This window comes from Meles meles, chromosome 16, assembly GCF_922984935.1.
Source record: "Meles meles chromosome 16, mMelMel3.1 paternal haplotype, whole genome shotgun sequence".
NCBI lineage: Eukaryota > Metazoa > Chordata > Mammalia > Carnivora > Mustelidae > Meles > Meles meles.
The window spans coordinates 71,345,795-71,368,190 of NC_060081.1; the positions used below are offsets into that span (position 1 = coordinate 71,345,795).

At 50.9% G+C, this 22,396-nt stretch overlaps 1 protein-coding gene across 1 annotated transcript in view; it reads right to left on the reverse strand.

Moving 5' to 3' along the window:
• PTGIS (prostaglandin I2 synthase) overlaps window positions 1-22,396 on the reverse strand; it is a 40,987-nt gene continuing 18,591 nt past the window's right edge. Inside the window, exons 6-10 of the mRNA XM_045981616.1 lie at window positions 15,957-16,138; window positions 8,396-8,564; window positions 7,240-7,421; window positions 5,601-5,752; window positions 1-3,368 (exon numbers count right to left, since the gene is read on the reverse strand). Of these exons, the coding sequence (XP_045837572.1) occupies window positions 3,224-3,368; window positions 5,601-5,752; window positions 7,240-7,421; window positions 8,396-8,564; window positions 15,957-16,138 (830 nt within the window). The 3' untranslated portion in view covers window positions 1-3,223. The remainder of the gene's footprint in view (window positions 3,369-5,600; window positions 5,753-7,239; window positions 7,422-8,395; window positions 8,565-15,956; window positions 16,139-22,396) is intronic.

Here is a 22,396-nt window from a genome sequence, read left to right on the forward strand (position 1 = left end):
TTCCATAAACAAGGTTGGTTTAATACATTTCAGCATTTTTCCGTTCATCGAGATTATATGAAAATAGAATTCTTTATTAAAACAGTAAGGCATAATCATGACGGCTCCCTCCCCCCACCCCCCAACACTGTGTTTATTAACACGCGCGCACACACACACACCACGCACACCAAGATCAAGGACTTTGGCAAGACAAATGAACTCCCGGAGCCTGTTTCTCCATCCGGAGAATGGGCAGGCGGGCCGGTCCCACCTCGCTGTGGGCGGGGCCAGCCGGCGGCCGGAGAAGGGGCGGAGCTCGCTTACTCCTCCTCCAGCCCGGGATGGTCTGCGAGAAGGTCTGGGGTGGCGCCCACCTCGCTGTAACACCCCGGGCAACGCTTGCTTGTCTCATTTTGCAATGGAGAAGAGCCAGGGCTCAGGCTCTGAGCCTCGGCGGCAGGAGCCCAGAGGCCCCCCCCCACCGTCCCCCACCGCCTCCTCCCCTCCCGCCCCCGCAAATGTATTTTTCACAGCCACTTTCTAATTTTGGCAGCGAGTGATACATGTTGTCCTTTACTGGCTGCGGTGGAATAAAGTTTCCCCTTTTAAGCAAATTTAAAGTTGAAACAATGAGTCTGTTTTAAAGGAAAATATCTGGTAAACAGCAATACGAAACAGAACACAAAAGAATAACGCCGATGGGAAGGAAACGCTTCATCGGGTCGACCTAAGAGCATTTCTGACAGGCCTCCTGCACCTTTGTGATTCTAAAGCCAAGTCTGAAGAAAGACAACGATGTCCCGGTACCTTCCTAACTAACCGGCAGCAAGGAGCTAACACACACATCTGCCCCTCTTTACTCTATATCTTATATTGACTTTTTTTTTTTTTCTTGAAAAGAAGAAAAGGGTGGGTGAAGGAAAGAAAAAAGGAAAAAGGATTAAAACAAGGGAGGGCTTAAAGCATCGGTTCCCAAGCTCTGGTACCAGCTGGGGCCGCCAGGTGGGAGAACCATCTCTTCGTAATGTTGTGGCTCCAAGGAGGCACCACCTTTAAAAGGAATTGGCCTTTTTGGGAACGTGGGTGAGAACCTAGTCCCGGTGATAGGGCAGCGGTGTCTTGGCGGTGGGGCAAGTCATAAGGGCTTTTCCCCAGCGCACCAGGGCACAGCCCCACACCGACAGACCTTCCCACATCTATTTCTGCCAGCCTTTTCCTTCCCTTCCAAGCCAGGAGGCGGCAGCTACGGTTGCCATGGAAACCGGCTCTGTCCTCCCACAGAAGGCTGCCAACCCTGATTTCCTGCAGAGTTAAGAAGCAGGCGGCGGCAGCGGGGGTCACCCAGGCGTGAAGATGGGTTTCCCTGGGGATATCCTGCCTCCTGCCAATCACAGCGTCTGTCTGGGAATCCTGGAGGTGCCTGGAGGCTGAGGGCCAGGGAAGCCCCCGAGCCCTGGCGCGGCTCTGAGCAGAGACTGGCCCCTGGACCGTTCTGAGATCTCATGTCCTCTCCTCCCTCCAGCTAAAGCTAGAGGGACTGAGCTATGCGTGCATATGCATGTCTGTGTCTCGTGAGTCGCTGCCAGCCATGGGTGCCTCTGGCTCTGGCAGCTCTCCAATGCGAATCAGCACTGGCCCTCCACACCACCCTCCTTGAGCCCAGGGAACGCAGAGCGGCCCATCTACCATGTGCTACTGGGACAATAATTCTGCCAAACCCTACCAAGTCACGCCACTTCTCTGAGCCCATTTCCTCATCTCTCAAGAAGGCCTGACCGTCCTCTCTTCACAGAGAGGCTGCGAGAAGCAGAAATGCTGCATCCACTGTGCCTGTCATGGGCCTATAGAGGGTCCTCAGTAAACAGGACTTAATGTTCCTTATAACACTTACCATCAGAACACATGTTTCCAGGCAGTTTTCCTCTTTGACCTGTTTTTCTCTAAAGCTGACGCAAAGGCAAGTTTTCATCCTTAATCTGTTCAAACGGTGGCGCAGCCAGGCTAGGGAGAGTCACTGGTCTGAGGACCAATGAGCAGGTTCCTACCACATCCTCCAATATCCCTTCTAAGAATCAGAACAGGGCTCTCAAACAGGAATGCCTCCAAGGGCCATGAGAGACTGTGAATGGAGCAGAAAAAAAATTTCCACCACGTGGAAACCCTCGTGAGCCAGAATGCCCATGGCCCGGGTAAGGGAGTGGGCTGTTGCTCAGCCCCGGCCAACAGCTGCCCTTGGGAATATGGGCCCGGTGTAGTCCACTCTTCCAAGTTTTCAAGAGAAGCTGGGCATTTTAAATGAACTCTCCCCCAGATGACATGGTAGCAACTCGTGTATTTTTTTCATAAGCGTAGGCCAAAGGAATCAGGTTTGCCAATGGACCATACACCACGGCTGGAGCTCCCAAGCTAGAACATAGAAAACCAACACTTTTTTTTTTTTTTTTTGCTTGACCACTCCCAAGAGCCCTGGCTGGTTCCTTCCATCAGGACCATCCTGTTGGATCCTGTTCCTTATTCCCTACTTGAGTCTCGACCCTGGGAAAGCTCTCCATCTGGAGGCCGTATGTCTAGAACAGAGAACTCTACTCCTCAGAGCCCAGCCTTTGCAGGGGGCTCATGATCTGTACCTTGACCTTTGGGAAAACCTTCCTGACTTTTCTCAAGCATCTGTGTGATTGGAGAGATGAGGGATGTGTCTAGTGAATGGGCGCCTAGGGAAGGCATATTTGAAGGGACTCCTTTGGTGTTGGCTAGATTAATAATAATTTGGGGACACAGCTTATTTCAATAAATACACCGTGAGGCCCTGACTGGCCCTTTTAAGGCCAGCATCTGCTTTGACTGGCTAAGGCCTGGACCACAGCACTGTCAAGGACTTGGCCCCATCGGAGAGCTGGGACACGGCAGAACTTCCGCTTCTGCCCTGCCTGCCCCAGCTTCTGTGGCTATCCTAGGTGGGGGAGGGGGGAGCAAGGTGAGCTGGGAGCAGAGCCTCATGTGGAACTCAGTCATAGCTGCAGACAATTCATAGAGCTTTTGGTGTCCTTTTCCATCCCCCTCCTCTCAGCGTGCCTTCATTCTCCTCCCAGGACACAGCCTTCTAGGAAAAAATCAGGGAAGTGCTGGCCCTGTTGGGTGGTCAAAGCTCCTGCACCCAGGGCGAACGTAGATACAGGAAGTTGGGTGATGGGGAGCAGGCTGGGTGGAGGCATGTGTGCGGAGCCCCGTCTGCTCCTGGAGCTCACTGCCGGGCGCGGTAGCGGACAGGCACGTCGTGTTCCGGCTGCATCAGCCCGAAGCCGTACCTGCTGAGATCGAACTCGGGGATCTCCACGTCGGGGTTGATCAGCTCCAGGTCAAAGTGCACCAGCACGAGGAACACGAATCTGCAGAGAGATGGTGTCGAAGGTGTGTAGGATTGGGAGACCAAGGGGGCATCTCTGATAGGGCAGGAAGGCAATGGCTTCCTCCAGAGTCTGACCCCAGGTGGTTCCTGCCCAGCGGGAGTGCACGAGCCCCTCCCTGTCCACCTGACCCTGTGGCTAGGAGGCCCACCCACTGGTTCTGCCCCCGGGGCTGGGAGCAGGAGTGACAAGGGTTGACTCCACACCAAAGACAGCTCCGGGAGCTCGAGACTCCCGGTGTGCTCTCTGCCTGACGGCTGCATGTACCTCGAGTTGGGGCGGTGGAGTGGGGAGATGGAAAGAGCTTGGTCCCTGAATCTGTGTGTGGAGGGCAGGGGCTCCCACACCCACAACCCAGTTAGTGAGCGGGAACTAAACCCATTGTCGCAGGCCACAGGGGTCCAGATGACATGGTAGCAACTCGTGTATTTTTTTCATAAGCGCAGGCCAAAGGAATCAGGTTTGCCAATGGACCATACTCCACAGCTGGAGCTTCCAAGCTAGAACATAGAAAACCAACACCTTTTTTTTTTTTTTTTTTTGCTTGACCACTCCCAAGAGCCCTGGCTGGTTCCTTCCATCAGGACCATCCTGTTGGATCCTGTTCCTTATTCCCTACTTGAGTCTCACCCAGGGGCACCGTCACAGATGCAGGTGATCTGACCTCTAGAGTCAGTGTTGGACTGACCCCTACTGAGCAGTGTTGCACGACAGTGAGGGGAGAGCAAATAACAAAATGACTGATTTGTTGAAATGCTAGGTGCCAGGCGCTGGGCTAAGCATTTAGCACCCCAGGTCTCTTTTTATCTGTCCAAAAACTTTATAAAGTAGGACCTGCAGTCAGTTCTACAACACTTTTGAACACGTGGGTCTGTTTCAACATGATGGATGTATTGGGGCCCCAAGGAGGCCTCAGGCAAATTTCTCATTTGCTTATGTGTTTCGTGTGCGAGAAGCACGAGGACAATGCAAAGCCGCACCCAGCTGGACCCACTGAGCGGGCATCCATGCACCCACGCATGCACACACCTGAACTCCCCCAGAGAGCTCGGCTCCCGGGGTGGCTGGTGCACCCCCACTGACACCGGGTGTCCGATTTCAGGGGACCCTCCTGCCATGCTTCACAGCACAGCTGCAACCTGCCCGCCGCCCGCTTCCACCAGCAAGTTTCAGAGGTTTTCAAGGTCAAACGCCATATTTGTGGCAGCACCTATGTGTTTCTCAGCCCTGAAACACGTGTGAGCCTGTACGACCATCTCCCCCCTGGGTTCTTAACTTGGACGTGGCACTTAGGTTTTTTTGTCTGTTGGGTCCCGACCCCATCCCCGCCCCTCCAAATCCCTGTGGATTTTATTGCGTGGTTTCACATGGCCATGATTTTTAGGGATTTAACCTGCAGCACCAAGGCAGAACGGGCTATACTAGGAGCTCCATTTCACTGCTGAGAAAACGGAGACCAACAGGTTAATGTAACGTGCCCATTCACTTGGCACAATGCCGGCATGTTAGTAATTATAGTAATAACGAGTCCTTATTAGATACCTACAAGGAGCCAGGCAGTGGGTTAAGTACTTCGCAAGACCCAATTCCTTTGTTCTGACACCCCTGGGGTACAGTATGATCTGTACCCCCAGCTGGACAGTTGAGGACCCAGACACAGCAGGTCACCCAGCTTACAGTCACACAGGGGGCGGCACACGACAGGGCGGATGTCCTAACCCTGGCCTGATCTGTTTGTGGCCTGGGGGCCAAGGCTCTTGGGATCCAGGGAAGAGAATTTATAAGGCACTCGGGTCCACAGGCACTAAAATAACCAAGAGGGAACAATGCCATTTGGCCAGTTCCTGCCAAGGGGGTCTGAACGTGCAGGCCAGCTGCAGACAGACGGCAGCGGTCAGCTGCACAGAACGTCCCATGTTTAGTATTTGGACACCACATTCGGAGGGAAGAGCTCACTGCCAGATCTGATTATTTCAAAAGAGACCAGAAATCTGGCTTTTTATGTGAGATCTTCTGATTCTTCAAAGTTAGCAGGCATTTTGAGCACACAAATAAACAGATCGGTGGGCAGGAGATGGCTCACAGGCCCTCTGGAGCCTCTGCCCATTTTCCTGGCTGAGAAGCCGAGGTCTTGGAAGAGGAGGGCATGTGCCAAGAAACTGGGGCGGGAACCTCTCCCATCAGGCCCGCTCCCCTCCCTCCCGCCACACTCACTGTTTGATGCTGCTAATGGCGTAAGCCTTCCCCAGGCACTGATTGTGCCCAGCTCCCCACGGCATGCTATAATTTTTCAGCCGCTTCCCGTCCTTGTAAAAATCTTTCTTCTCTGACCCATCGGAGCTCAGGAATCGGTTATATTTAAACACCTGGAAGAGGAAGGAGGTCCATTTTCCGACTCCGCCCCCACAACACGCATCCCCGAAGAAAACTGTGTCAGGATGTTCCTCAAAGTGTTGTTTATAAGAGGAGTAGACTGAAAACATTGTAAAGGTCAATCGATAGCGGACTGGTTAAAGTAATTATGGTAGCCGTTTAGCAGGCTGAGCTCGGTCTGTGTGCGTGCACAGAATTTTTTAGACCGGTTGCTGAAGTTTCGGAAGAGTGCGTGTTGTGTGATCCTGTCCATACACCTATCTGTTCCTACATGCGTGAGTGTGTTGTGTGTATGTCTGCAAAGACATAAAAATAACTTAAAGGCTGCATTCCAAACCGTTGTTAGGGAACTTTGTGGAACAGGAAAGTGAAAGGAATAAAGGAAAATTTTTACTTTTAAACATACATGCCTGTATATTTCTACTTTATAAGCATACATGGCTTAGGCAGCTTAAAATTTAAAGATTAAAATGATTTTTAGGGGCGCCTGGCGGGCTCTGTCAGGGGAACATGCAGCTCTTGATCTCGGGGTCATGAGTTTAAGCCCCGCGGAGGGGCCCAGAGGTTACTTTAAAAATTTATTTTTTAGGGGCGCCTGGGTGGCTCAGTGGATTAAGCTGCTGCCTTCGGCTCAGGTCATGATCTCGGGGTCCTGGGATCGAGCCCCGCATCGGGCTCTCTGCTCGGCAGGGAGCCTGCTTCCCCCTCTCTCTCTGCCTGCCTCTCTGCCTACTTGTGATCTCTCTCTCTGTGTCAAATAAATAAATAAAATCTTTAAAAAAAATTTATTTTTTAAAAAAGAGGTTGCCAATTTCCTGCGGTTACACTATAGAATGATAAGGGGAGATTGTATCCAAGCACAGGACTTGGCACGGAGGAGGTTGTGAATGAAAGGAGGGTGGGAAGAAGGGGAATGGATCAGCGGACAGAAAGATGGAAGGGTGAGTTGATGGATGGGTGGGTGGACAGATGGACAGATGGGTGAGTGCATGGCTGGGAAGGATGGTTGGATGGGTGGGTGGATGGGATGGATGCCTGAATAGGTGGGTGGGGGGATGGGAGCGTGGGTGGGTGGACGGATACACAGCACAGGGCCTGGCACACAGTAAGCACCCAAATCTGTTAGGAATTATGAAAATTCGACCCATCTCAAAGTCCAGGGAGAGAGAAAAGTGTTGAGAGGCTGACACTGTAACACTCCAAAAAAAGGAAAATTGCTCAGCGAGTGCTTACAGAGCACTCTCTGTGTGCCAGGCACTGTGAAGGCCTTTCTTACATGTTCTCATTTCACCTTCCTGACAACCCTGTGAGGCAGGTGCTATTATGAGGTCCATTTCACAGGTGAGAAAACAGAGACACAGAGAGGTGAAGTAATCTCGGCATGGTCACACAGCAAAGAGCAGAAGTGGCCTGCCACGCAGATCTGACTGGTCCCAAAGCCACTGATTTTTCCCCCCAAGGTCTCGAGTATGTAATTTACCTCTGGGTCTGTGTAGATTTCCGGATCTTTCTGGGGACTCAGGAAGGGAAAGAGGAGGAGGCGGTCTCCACGTCGCAGGCTGAATTCCCGTCCGTCTGCCATGGGCAGGGCCAGGTCTACCACAACCTCCCGGGTAATGAAGGGCGCGGCGGTGAGCCTGAGGCTCTCACTCAGCACACTATCTGCACAGGCAAGTACCAGGAAGGGTCAGCAGCTGTCCCCTCACACACTCACATGCCACCCTCGGCCCTCGTTTTACAGAGGAAGGTGGGCAGGCTCAGAGAGGGTGTGTGACTTGCCCACCATGACACAGTGAGGCCACAAAAGGCCAAGTGATGAGATATGATTACTGTGGTCCTCAGAGGGATGTGAGGGTTTGGGTCTCACTCTAGGAGAAGCTGTGAGGGACTAGGAGAGCCAGAGAGAGATCAGAGCAGACTAGGGGAGAGCAAGGCCATCGATATTGGTTGTTTCTGTCTGCCCAGCTTCCAATCCCCATCTGGACATTGTTCCCTGGTTTTCTTCTGGGGACCACGGCCTCTCCCAGTCTCAGAGGTTGGGCTGTTGACTTTACTCCCAATCCACAGGCTGTGTGTAATCGGCCAATCCGAGTATCCCAAAGTTTTGAACCCCATGATTGGTTCGAGGTGGACATATAACTCAAAGACACATTCCTGGGACTTTTGGTAGCACTGTTGCAGAGAAGTGCACCCTCCCAACCTCCCAGGGCTGACAGCATGTCAGCCTGGACCCGCTGGTGGCCATCCCGCAGGCCTGAGACTGGAGCCAACCCAGCAGAGCAGGGCTGAGAGGGAGTACTGAGTCCTGTTAAAGCACCTGGGTCCACCTGTGCCTGAAGCTAGCTATCTTCTGAACTTCCTAATTAACGCCCTCAAAAAAAGTCCTTCCTCTGCTTTAGCCAGTTTCAGTGAGGTTTTCTGCCAATAGCAACCACAAATTGACCGAGTCCACGTGTCCCGGGCAGCTGAGAGAGGGGCACAGAGATGCCAGGTTTAAGAAGATAGAAGGTCTAGGGGGACCCTACGTCAGAGGATGCTGATGGACCCTGGACAATGGGAGCCCGTGCTGGGAAGGGCTTAGCGTCCCCACAATGACCGAGTCTTTGGGGCTAATTTGGAGGGTCTGCTTCTCTCACCGAGCACAGGCATGCTGTCCAAAACCTTCTGGGGGAGGGTAGTCATCTGTGAAATGGGCTGCTCTGCTCTGGAGAGGAGCTGCTCGAGCTCTCCACGAACAGCTGCTAGGGCCTCGGGATTCTTGAGGAGGAAGAGCAGAAGCCAGAAGGCAGCAGGACCCATATTCCCCTGCAATGAGAAGGAGCCCGTTATACCACCAAGAGGGCAGGCCTGGGGCGAGAGCTGACCGGTCTGTGCCACAGACACGGCCCAGGCCAAGGCACGGAGGTTCCCACGCCTGCCAAACTTCTAGGCATGACTCATGTTTATCTTCGGCTCAGGCCTGTGGCTCAAATATGCTCTGGGGCTTTGGTGTAGCCCAATGTCAACCTCTGGGCTATTTTTGGCATCCTTGACCTTGAGCAAACTCATTGATCTGAGCTCACATAGGTAATCTTCATAGCTAATCAGTGAAGCGGTGTCAGAAGCAGGAACTGGGCGTATCCCCTAAGATTGTGGTTAACATCTGAGAGTAACAGCATCCTTAGCCACAATTCTCTGCCCTTCCCTGTATCCATGCCCCTCGCCGGGGACTTGGCACTTCCTCCCAGTCACCGTGAATCAGTGACTCGCTTTGGCCAACAGAATGAAGCAGAACTGACAGAGCATTAACAGGAAGTCTAGGTCTTGAGAGACCTTGTGTGTTTCCACCTGCCCGGCTGGCTTGCTGGTCCCACAAGGAGGACGCGGGACTCACGGGGCAGAGCCGGCGGTCCAGCTGAGCCTAGTGGAGAGCAGCAGACTCCCAGCCGACCCACAGACATGGGAGCTAAGTAAGTGCTCAGCGGTGTATGCCACTGGGTTTTTGTGGCTGGCTGGTACACAACAAAGCCAAGTGGCGTGACATCCAGACATCTACTTTCAAATATCCGAGTGTTGTGTGTGCGGGAAGCAAGGAAGCCATAATCAAGGGGGACAGCGAGAGCCCGTAATTTCTTCAACATAAAAATTCCCAATAGTTTAATAATCAGGAAAATGGATAAAATTTCTTGCTCCAAGACTTCAGCCTTAGCTGAATGTTTTAATATTCAGGTATTTAGCATGTGGCTAGATGTGTGTGGGGTTCCCTGAAACGAGCTCCAGGCATGGGTGGAACAGCAGTTCACCTCGGCTGGGGGGGCAAGAGTTTGTCCACCATCCCATCTCGATAATGTTAACAGTCATTACATACCATGTTTCCCCGGTGACTCTATTATACGCGTAATCGCATGCAGACAAAAAGACATTTGGACGAGGATACTGATCACAGTACTGACGTAACAACAAAAGACTGGAAGCAATCTCGATGTCTATCAGTAGATCGATGAGATAAAGGATGATCGGTCCTCCCGATGATGATACAGGACATCGTTAAAAGGCAGCTGGCTTTTTTTTTTTAAAGATTTATTTATTTACTTGACAGAGATCACAGGTAGGCAGAGAGGCAGTCAGAGAGAGAGGAGGAAGCAGGCTCCCCGCTGAGCAGAGAGCCCAATGCGGGGCTCGATCCCAGGACCCTGAGATCATGACCTGAGCCGAAGGCAGAGGCTTTAACCCACTGAGCCACCCAGGCGCCCCAAGACAGCTGGTTTTGTGGCAGTGTGTGTACTGACGGGCCGTAGCTGAGGCGCACGGAAGCACGACACGGAAGGCGGCTTCACTGTGCTCCCACTTGTGGGTACATTTCATGAGGGATCATATGAGGAAGCACAGACCAGCTCTTCAAGGAGCCTCTGGGACAGAAGCGGGAAGGATGGGGGGCAGGTACTGATTTCCACTGCATATGTCTTTTTAGACTGTTTGACATTTTTTTAATGGATGCAGTACTTTTTTAAAACAAAAAAAATTTATTGATTGATTTTTAGAGAAAGAGAGGAGGGAGGGGTAGAAGGACAGAGAGAATCTCAAGCAGACTCCCCGCTGAGCACAGAGCCCGCCATGGGGCTCAGTCTCATGACCCTGAGATCATGACCTGAGCTGGAATCGAGAGCTGGACACTTCACTGACTCAGTTGCCCAGGTGGCCCTGGATACAGTACTTTTAAGCAAAACAAAAATGAGTATTTTTATAGTGATCTGCAATGACCAGGACGAAGTCTCATGACACCATATTAAGTAACATTAAAAACGTGGATTTTAAAAACTGGGTGATCTTCATCACAGAAAAAAACACCCAGAACAAGGTAGTAAACAAGAGCGCCCAGAGCATCGACAATGGGGACACAAATTCTGCTTTTTTTCTTTAGCTGTGAATTCCATAACAAGGAGGTACCACATTTCCTCACTCAGTCCTCCCTTCAAGCAGGGACCATTTTCACCCTTTTCCACGGAAAGGAAAACTATGCACCACACAGTAGGGGCTCAATGACATTTGTCAAATAAATGTTTATGTCCCACAGCTGCCCGGGAGGTGGGCTGGCAGAACTCTGGGCTGGACCAGACAGAGCTGGGTTCAAATCCCAACTCCCTCTTTCGATGATTCCAGATGAGTCTCTTCCCTCTCTGGGGCTCAGAACCTCCATCTTGAGGGGCGCCTGGGTGGTGCAGTTGGCTAAACATCCAACTCTTGATTTTGGCTCAGGTCATGACCTCAGGGTTGTGAGATCGAGCCCCAGGTCAGGCTCTGCACTCAGTGAGGAGTCTGCTTAAGACTCTCTCTCCTGGGGCGCTGGGTGGCTCAGTGGGTTAAGCCTTTGCTTTCAGTTCAGGTCAGGATCGCAGGGTCCTGGGATCGAGCCCTGCATCAGGCCTCGGCTCAGCGGGGAGCCTGCTCTCGCTCTCCCTCTGTCCCTCCCCTCCCATCTCTCTGTAAAAAAATGAATAAATAAATCTTAAAAACAAAACAAAAAACCTTCCCTCTTGGTAAAAAGAGGATAACATGCTCACTCCTAGGGTGTCCACAAGGGGCCCAAGACCAGATACAAGCAACTTCCACACGCCGGGCACAGACTAGGGGCTCAGAAGGGGTTTCCCCTCCCGGCACCCTTCTTCACCCTCCCCCACCCTGTTCGAGAGCAAGGGGGAACTCAGGTCCAGCAGACACAGGCAAGGTCACTTGCTGTCCATCACTTAAATAGCCAGGGGAGTGTAGGTGATAAATAATTCAGCCTTGGGTTAACTCAGTGCAATGGCCATTTTATCTCGCCCAGACAGTCCGGTGAGGGCCCCCGCTGATTGATTATGAAGTAGGAGGGGAACAGGAGGCTGCTCAGTGATCTCTGCTTTCAGGAAGAAACTGTGGCAAGTTAGGGAGGTGGCGAAGACTGCCTTCCGCCCACTGCACAGACGTGTCAGTGTGCATGTGTGCCTGTGGTCACACCGCTACAAGAGAGCTTGAATTCAGTATGCTGGAAGCTGAGTCTGCCATAGGGCCTTGCCTCAGTTTCCCCAAGAGGACACGTCCATCTGGCCTCATCCCTTACCCCTGCAGCCAAAGTCCATTCATCCAGGAGCACCTGTCCTCGGCTCTACTTTTTCTGTGAATGGTCGTAGCTGGCCTCCAGGGGGCGCTCAAAGTGTGCAGAGAGCAGCTTCTGGAGACTCCCGTGTGCCACTTTGTGGCCACCTCACCAGTCCGTCGGAGTGGGGACACCTGCAGCCCTGCCTGCCCGGCATTCCCCCCTTGCCTGTGGGTAACAGCCCCATTTTCCTTCAAAGAACTACCTCCACTTCACTTTGGTCATCTGGGGCTGACCCACCTCCCTAGACCTCAGCTGTGGCCATGTGACCTGGGCTGGGCCACTCGGAGCGATGCCCTCAGAGGGGACGTGTGACCCCGGCTGGGCCAGTGAGCACCACACTTGGCTTTTCTGCAGGAATCCCAGGGAAGGAGAAGCCCTCCTCCGCAGGGGCTGCCCAACAGCCAGGAGCCAAGGGGACCTTTGTTGCCACAGCTGGGGAAGCCCATCTGGGGTTGGAGCCACTGCAGAAGAAAGCAGAGCTGAAGGGTAGGAGATCATTGACGATCTTCCTTTTCATTTTTTATGATTAAAAAATGTTTTTTTTTAGGGTCAACAAGATTGCCCATTGCCCAAAGGCTCAGAGCTGGGAGGGGAGCCCGGACTGCCGTGCGCCTGGTGGACAGACCTTCGTGAACTCCTCTCTCTGCCCACCCGGTCCCCTTAGAGCCAGCCCCTCCCTGTCCTGGACCTTGGATCTCAGCCCAGCGGGTGGCCCTTCAGGGCCCTGGATGCTGGAAGCTTCCCGGACCCCTCTATTATTCCTCCTGACTTCACTCTGATCAGACACCAGGAATCAGTTATACCATTCTGCCACCTTGCGGAACTCTCTGCACCTGGCCTCTGCGTGGCCTCCCTCTTGGCTCCCCTCCCAGATCCCTGGCCACTCCTCCTCAGTCTCCTGGGTGGGCTCCATCTTCCTGAGCCCCACAGCTGGAGAGGCCCAGGGCCTGGTTCCTCCTCCATCCACCCAAGCCCCCACTGTCTCCAGTCACCCCTACGCTGCCAACTCCCAAATGCACATCTCCCTCCTGGACCTTAACCCTGAGCTCCAGATTCTTCTTTACTCCAGGTGTACCTCCCTACCGCCCACTCAGTTCTCCGTTTCGAGCTCAGCACACCTAAAATCAACCCTCTGAATTTTCTACCCCCAGACTTGCCCCTTTCGCCATCTTTCTCCTCTGTTCACAGCATCTTCATCCTTCCTGTTAATCAGACCCAAACCTGAAGGCATCCTCGTTGGTGCCCCCTCTCAATGTTCCGTCCAACAGCAAATCCTGTTGGCTCTCCCCGGAAGTGAGTCCAGAATGCATGCACTCGTCCCCTGGGCCTACCCTGGTCCAGCACCATCGTCTCTTGCCTGGATACTGCAGTGGCCTTATCTTTAGTCTCCCTGCTTCCCCTTCTCCATTACAGCCCATTCTTAGGAATGTAGCCAGAATGATCTCCCTAAAGCAGATGGCAGGCCATGTTGCTCCTCTTCTGAGCCCTCTAAGAATTCCTTTCTTAGTGTCAAAGTCCTCCCCAAAGCCCACAGGGCCTGCATGGTCTGGCACCTGCTATCTCTCTCATCATCTTCATCCCTGCCTCAGGGCCTTTGCACTTGCTGTGTCCCCAGCTCAGACGCCCTCATCCTATGTATCTATATGGCTCCCTCACCTCTCTCCCTTTGAGTTTCTGCTCAGATGTCATCTTCTTGGTGAGGCCTTCCTTGCCCACCCTATATAAAGCAGCCTCTCCTCACTCCCCTCTGCTAGTCCCTCGCCTGCTTTATTTATCCTTTCTCTGCAGAACTTGACTGTATTTTCATATGCTTATTTGTTTATCAGTTGTTCTCTCCCCAGAATATCTGCTCCATAAGAGCAGGGGTCTCTGGTCTGCTCACTGCTCTATCCCCAGCTTCTAGAATTTCCCCACCAGCACACAGTCGGCCCTCACTAAGTATCTGTTGAACCTGTCTCCTGAGCTCTAGTTATCTCCAAGCACAGTTCCAGGCTTTGCATCATCCCTTCCTCTCCTCCTCACCACAGGGCCTTGAGGAAGGGGCTGCTGTTTTCGTTTTACAGTTGAGTAAACTGAGGCACCAACAACTTCAGTGACTGGTTTGCCAGGGAGTGGCAAAGTCAGGATTCAAATCCAGGCAGGGTGCTCACAGAGCCTGCGCTTGAAACCGCTGGGCTACTCAGCATCTTGGCCGTCCTGTCAAGACTCAGGCTCTCGAAGTGTCTTCCCCCCTGCCTGAATTCTGCACGCTGCCAACGGCTCCGAGTCAGAGGATGTCCTGTCCCCAGGTCCTGCTCAGTTCTCCGGCCCCGCCAAGGGCTCTTCCCCAGACTTTCCGCCACTCAAGCCCCCAAGCCAGCGTCCAGTTCTGCTGACAGAGGTCATTCGGCAAGGGCTGCTGGGGGCACTTTGGAACTCCAAGTCTCTGCCCATCAATATGTTATTAGGCACTAATGGGGCCCCACCTGCTGATTAAACCCAGTCCTTGCCTCTTGCCAGCCTTTGCCTGCAAGGACAGTTAATGGCTCCGAGAGAAAACTAAAAATAAGCTACAAGTCGATGGGAAGGGAATTACCCAGAAACGTCAGTCTGTGCAGCTGTCCCTGTGAGGAGCGGCCGAGAGAAGGAGCGGGACTGTGGGGTCCAGGAGAGGGCAGGAACCAGGCCTCGAGAGGCAGCATCCTGATCCCCACTTTCTCCCCAGTATCTGGTCCTTTACCACATCCATTGGTGCTGTCTTCTCTGTTTCCAGAATCCTCATCACCTCCATGGCCACGACCTAGCCCTACCACCACTGTCTCCTTATTGGTGTCCTTGCTTCTGCCTTTGCTCTCAGATCCTGTCCCTCCTCTGCTTAGAACACTCCCAGGACTCCTAGGTCCTTACTTACTGGGACCCATAAGCCCTTTATGATCTCTTCCCTCACTCCCAGCACCACACCCTTCCCCACTCTGCTTCAGCCACACTCAACTCCTTGCTGTTGCTCAAACACTGGGTGTGAGACCACCTCAGGGCCTTTGCACTTGTGGTCCCCCCATCCCCGGAGGGCTCTACTCCCACCTTCCTCCCAAGCTTCCAACTTTAGCTCTTTCTTATCAGCCAGACTCATTCAGAGAGTCCTCACCTACCTCCTTGGCTACAGGAGACTCCAAGAATCTCTATTCATGACTCCATTTTCATCCCGCATATCCACATCTAAAATCACCCTATATATGTGTTTCCTTGACTGTCGACCCCACCCCCACCGTCATCAAAAACATAAGCAACAAAAGCAGGTCTTTGAGGCCTATGGGAAGTACTCAAAGGAACTTTTACATAATTCTTCAAAATGACTGTTCTGCATACTCCAAAAATGTCAAGGTCATGAAAAACAATGAAAGGCACAGGAACTGTTCCATACTGAAGAAAACTCAAAAGACAGAATGACTAAATGTACCATGTGATCCCGGATTTGGCCATAGGACCAAGATGAGCCATAAAGGACATTACTGGGACAACTGGTAAACTGGAAGAGAGACTGTCTATTAACTAGCGATCCTGAATCTGGGTTAATTGTCCCGAATGTGATCATTGTACCGGGTCCTGGAAGGAAAAATTCTTGCTCCCAGGAACGTGTGCTCAAGTAATGAGGGGTAAAGAGCTATGATGTCTGCGACTTATTCGCAAGTGGCTCAGTAAAATGATCACAGTAGGACAGGGGGAGGAGGAGGAGGGGAGAGGGGGAGAGAGAGAACACACGCGATCAAATGTTCAAAATGGGGAAATCAAGGTGAAGTGTGTGTAAGTGTTTATTAAACTAGTCACGCAGCTTTTCTCCCAGTCTGACCAAACTAAAACCAAAACTGAGCACTGAACGATCCACCCTGTTGGTGCTAACGGTCTGGCAGTCTGGAAGGTCAGGGAACCAACGGCTGGGTCTGTGGTCACACACCCACGCCCACACTCACGTGGACAGACATTCACAAATGCACACACATATGTATGCGCACTTGTACACACACACGTGTGCTCACAACACACACAGGTGCTCACAGGCACAGCCACACCTGCGCGGCCCCGCCCACTCGCATGCCCACACCCACCTGCGTGGCCCAGAGCTGCAGCACCATGGCCCGGGCCTGCATGTCCTCGGACGCGCCTGTCTCCTCCAGGTGCTGCAGGTAACTCTCCAGCCAGCTGCTCCGCTGGGCCCGTGTGGCCAGCCTGGCCGGGGACAGCAGCTTCCACAGGCGACCTTTGACTTGGCACGCGTGGTCCTTGTCCCCTGCGGGGTCAGAGCACAGAGGCTGGAGGTTACGGATCTTCCCCGCAGCCCAGCCCAGGGCCACCCAGCCTGATGTCCCATGAAGACAAGGGTCTGCTGGGTGTCACTTCTCCGGGAAAGAGGCACCAGGGAAGGCCTTGAAATGCTGAGCTGTTATTCCCTGTCTCCCCCGGCCCCGGGGGACAGCAGTGAAGGGCTTGGTCGGTACTGCTCATCTCTCTGTCTCTAGCACCTGGCCCGCAGTCGACGCCCGATCAGTATATACGCCTTAGGTGAACGGTGCTTCCAACGCCACAGGGGAAGGAACGCGGAACACGGGCCGCATTCTCCCTTCCCAGGCTCCAACCCCAGAGCGACGCCAGCCTGTGCGCATCGGGGCACCCTATGAGCAGACTCAGCACGGCGGCATTCAGGAGACACTGGGACATAGCCTCACTGCCATCAAGTGGGGACAGACGGTTTTGGGGTCTCACACTCAACTACCTCCGGGGAAGGCAGGGAAGATAAATGAGGGAGGAGGGCCAAGAAGGGGCCACGGGGAACAGGAGGGGCAGGGTGCCCCTTCTCAGCCCCATGGGCCTGATGGAGAAACCTGGCCCAGCGTGGCCAGGGAGCCTAAGTTTTCAGAAGATGATAAAACTCCGGATGTTCTTCTGGATTCTTGCCATTTTTCAGGTTACTATCTGAGAAGACCTGTGCGTCGCGACGCAGGCCACAAAAGCATCTCGGAAGGTCAGCTTTGGCCTGCGGATCACCGGGTGGCGGTGACCATGAAACAAACACGGGTGGGCCACGCTCTGGAGGGCCGCGTGGTGCTGGAAACCACCTACAGATCCAGATGGGCCCGCAAGGGCAGACTGCTGAGGGGGTCAGGCCGGTGCTTATTACGCAGACGCTGTGTTAACGCTACAAGACGATGCTGTATTTACACATGTGTATGCAAACGAAAGACTGGGTTCTTCCGAAATCGCCCTTCGGAAGAGCGGATGTTGCTTTGGATTGTTACAGGATTCCCAGGCACTAGAGATTTCTCACTGGCTGTTTGGAACCACAAAACAGTGTCTCAGAAAGACCCATCTACCCAATGGTTCTAAACACGGCTGCGTATTACAGGGCATTTGAAAGAGTGGAAAACGTAGTCTCAACTTATATTAAAATATGCACATATTTTAAGCATCTTAGTTACATTTTCAAATACTCTGCCCTGTAGGCTGTTCTTCAACCTCTAGACCCTTTCAGGAGATACACCTTACAGGTGATACACTTCTCACCGTTCAGGTGATACACTTCTCCATTTAAAGCAATGAGCCCAACTGTTCACCAACTACATTATCTCTCTGTGTTTCTTAACTTTGGGGGCACTGGAGAACCACCCCAGAGATTTCAAAGCTCTGGATACCCAGGTCCCACCGCAGAACAATCTTGCCAGAACCTCGGGGGTGGGACCCGGGCACACAGAGGGTTTCCGCAGGTGAATGGAGGGTACAGGAAGTGTTGAAGTGGCCCCAGCTGATGGTCGATCTGGATGCTTAGAAGAATGATCTGATGAAAGAGCTAAAGAAAGCAGAGACATGCAACACAGATTTGGAAACGACTGGCATTCTTTGAGGTCTGACGCGCATGCTACAAACCTTGACTATCACTGTCAACACGGTTTTTAAGGATGACTTTAAAAAGCAATGCAGTATGAAAAGACAACCAGCAGAAGGAAGGAAAATATTTGCAGATCATGAATCTGATAAGGGTACAGTATCCAAAATATATAAAGAACTCCTATGATTCAACAACAACAAAAATCCACCCCACCTCTCAACTCAGGTAAACTGGGATAGCTTGAGTTCCCATGCAAAGGGTTATGCAGGAATTGAATGTGTTAACCTATAAAGCTCAGAGAGCGATGCCAGGCATAGGCCTAGTAAACAGTAGCTGTATTATTAAATAAACTAATGAACATTAGCAAATTATTAGTCCATGGAAAATATATTCACGGACTCTTTCTATAATTAGGAACTAGTAGTTTGTGAAATAAACAACACAGAGTTCATAGCGAGGGAGACCCAGGTAGAAATCCTAGCGCTGTTCCTTCCTAGAAAGATGATCTCATGCAAATAATTTGGATCTCTGAGGCTTAGTTTTCCCATCTGTAAAATGGAAGCAACCTAGCTCATGGGATTATCAGGAGAATATAAAAACACAGAACACACTTGGTACTGGTAGGGGCTTCGTAAGTCATGCTTGCTACATTCTTGCCGTTATTATAAGGTATCATCAGCCCCAGTGTAATGACTCAGTGCTGTGATTCAGAACTGCCAGGCCCGTGTAACTAGAAATGGCACTAGTTTCAAATCCCAGACCTCCCAGGCTGCGTGGCCTTAGCCAAGGCCCTGTCTACCTCTGCGCCTCAGTCTCCCCATCTGTAAAATGAGGGGCTCAGGCTAGAGTACCTCTCAAGTTTTTCCTCAGAAGCCCATCTGTTCCCCAGGAACCTGGGGCACAGTCCGGAGAGGGTCGTATCTTTAAAGTCTTGTGTTTTCCCTTTGAGATATATTAGATTTTTGCATTAGACTCTGTGATTCTTTAAAATAAGAATGCACTTCCTCTCCAAAGCAATATTCAAAGAACACAGGCCCCTCCCAAATAACCCAGTAAATTGAATGTTCCAGAATATTTAGCTTGGGGCTCTGTTTAACTGCCCCCAATTCCCTCTTGTATGAGAAGCACCAGACTCAGGGATCTAAGGTCCCATGAAGGGTCAATTTTCTTTTAAAATATGTTTTATTTTTAATAGTGGAGGGGGAGTAATACATGCACCTGGTGAAAAAAAAAAAAAAGAAAAGAAAGAAAGAAAGAAATCTTCTCTGAGAGTTTCAGTGGGCATTTTTATACCACCTCAGCTTCCTCAGAAACAAAAATCTATACATGTTCCTACATTCTTTTTTTTTTTTTTTAAAGATTTTATTTATTTATTTGACAGAGAGAGATCACAAGTAGGCAGAGAGGCAGGCAGAGAGAGAGAGAGAGAGGGAAGCAGGCTCCCTGCCGAGCAGAGAGCCCGATGCGGGACTCGATCCCAGGACCCCGAGATCACGACCCGAGCCGAAGGCAGCGACTTAAACCACTGAGCCACCCAGGCGCCCCAATGTTCCTACATTCTTAAAAAAACAAGAATGTTAACTAAACTTATTTTGGTGCTCATTTCACAATATAAGTAAGTCAAGTGATGATGTTGTAGGCCTTAAACTTGTACAATGTTGCATGTCAATCATAGCTCAACAAAACAGGAAACAAACAAATAAAAAACCTCACAATATACCCACCTTTTTCTGCCCCTTTTTCGTAAGAGAGTTCATCCTATCACAGCATATCCTGTTCTGCTTTCCAGGTGCAGTTCTCCTTCATGTGAATGCGTGATTTATTGCATCAGTCCCTACCGGGGAACCTTTAGGCTGTTTGCGTATTTGCTATTACGAGCAACAGGGCAAGGAATATCTTTGTACATTTCAGGGCATGTGCAAGACTTGCTGTAAGATATTTCCTAGTAGCGGAAATTCAGGATCAAAGGAATGGGCCTTTCTGTTTTGATAGATTCTGCCAAATCACTCTTCCAAAGAGGCAGCACTCTTCACAAGCCCAACAAGGTCTGGGGGCAGCGTTGTTCTCCAGCCTCCAGCCCCAAGATGAGAAACCTTCCCCGACACTGCCACCTGCTGCCCATATTAGGAAATGCAGCCTTCCTATACTGAGAGCAGGGCTGCTCCCTGAACCACCAAGGGTCCCTGGGATCCTCTGTGGAGAGAAACCACTCTTTCCTGGAGAAGCAACGGGGGCTGGGATGTTTCGGGTGCCTTGTCAGGTGCTTTACACACAGGATTTTGCAATCAGACCAACTTTTCGTTTTGCTGGCCCTGCCATCTCCCAGCTGTGTGTCCCTGACAAATGACTTCACCTCTCTGAGCCTTGGTTTCCCTACTTGCAAAATGAGTATAATAATGCCAACCTTCTAGCTTTGATGGCAGGATTCAATGACACAAGGAGTTGTCTCTAAAAGGATGCAAAGAGGTAACTCAGAGCGGAGAAGCAAACGCCTGTCTCATCACCGTGGTCGGGGAAATGTCCATAAAGCCAGATGCCCTTTTTTTGGCCCAACAGATTGGCAATGTTTTAAAGGCTGTTAACTGCTTGTTGACAAGGTTGTGGGGAAATGCAAATTCAAACAAGTTACCCACCTCTGCCCATCAGATAGGCAAACACATAGAAAGACTGATAACATCTGGTGGGGAATGACCAGACTCCCTTCAGGCAGGAGTATGAATTGCTCCATGGTTTTGGACATGATGTGGCAGCTAACAAGAATTTTAATGTGTTTGCCCTTTGACGTGGCAAACCCACTTCCAGGAGACTGTCAGAGAGGAAAAAAATCACCAGATGGTAGAGAAGATACAAGTACAATGAAATACTGTAATAGCCACACACACACATACAAGGAAACAATTATAAATATCCACTGGAGGGGGATGGCCGTCTAAATGCTGGCAAGCAAGAGCTGCAAAGATGTCTCAAATCTTCCGCATGTTGATTTTATATCCTTCTACTTTGTTAGGCTCTTTTTGATTTATTTTTATCACGGATTTCCTGGGGTTTTCCCAGCATAGCGTGACACCTTCTGCAAACAGGGACACTTGGCTTCTTCTCTACCCATTCTTATACCAGTAATTGATTTCTCTTATCTAATTGCATTGGCTAACACCACTAGAAGATGTTTGTGTTGACAAGGAAGAAATCACAGCTACAGTATTAGGTTAAAAAAATTAAATTGCAGACCATAGATATAATCGCTTTCTAAAATACACAGTGAAGCTCTAGATATGTATATTTGTCTCTCTCATAAAACGCAATATTCCTATAAAACAGTGTGAGGGGGTACATACCAGCATGTTAACACTGGTTTCCACAAGAAGCTAGGCTTGGAAGAATATTGTTACTCTTACTGTCGACATCTTTTGAATTGTTAACCCCAATAATATTTCTTTCTTTTTTTTTTTTTAAGATTTTATTTATTTATTTGAAAAAGAGCATGAGCGGGGTGGGCGAGGAGGGAGAAGCACTCCCCACCGAGTAAGGAGCCAGACACGGGGCTCCATCCCAGGACCTGAGCTGAAATCAGATGCTGAACTGACCGAGCCACCCAGGTGCCCCAAGAATGTTTCTTTCTTAATTTAAACAATCTAATATTAATTTTGATTTTTAAAAAATACATAAAGGAAACAGGGTGACAAGCTGTTGAGAGCACTGAATAAGACCACGTTTAACCTAGTATCTGGCTTATAGGAAGTCTTCAACAGAAAAGTGCTTTTTTTTTATTACCTCAGCTATTCCTAACAGTCAGCCTGTCGGAAGATCCTATTGTTTTTCCCATTTTACAGATGAGATCGCTGAGGCACTGGATCCTATATATAGGATCCAGTAAACCATCTCAAGCCACCTGAGCTGAGAGCCTGTCTCAATCACTCCCTTCAACGGCCCCTCGGAGAAAGGACCTGGGGCAAAAAGAAGTAAATTTCCCAGAGTCATCAGTGCAGAAGCCCAACAGCAGGGATCTGAATCCAGGTTTTGCTGCAAGTATCTGAGTCCAGGACACACATTCCTTCTCTAACCTCTTGTGCCACTTGTCATACATGCAGTTTCCTGGCCTCCCTGGAGACTTGGATCCAGCTGAAGTGGGATGGGGCTTGGGGACTTGTACCATTAACAAGGGCACCAGGGGATTCTTCTCACTAGGTAGTTTGAGACCCAGTGGCCAGAAGACAGTGCAGCCCAGTGATTCCCATGGCCCCAGGTCCTGAATCCTGCCAGAACCTCTTTACCAATACTGAGTCCCCTCGGGAGCCACAAAAATAAATGGGGTGGATTTTCACAAACCCAAGTGGAAATACTTGAGATGTAGCATTTCATGAACATGCTGAATGGCTGAACAATTTCTTTGGTGTGCAAGATCAATGTCATAAGAGCGGAGGGTTGATAACTAAGAGAAATGAAGGCCACGAGAGACACAGACAAGAACTGCCTAAGTCACAACAGCCCCAAACTCGGAACAACCCCACATCCATCAACCAGGGAACGGACAAACAAATCGTGGTACATCACCCTAACAAAACGCTACGCTACCATGAAAACAGACTACTGACCCATAAGGCAATCTGGCCGAAGTTGACAGACGAGAGGTTGAGTGACAGAAGCCAGACACAGAGGGGCACACAC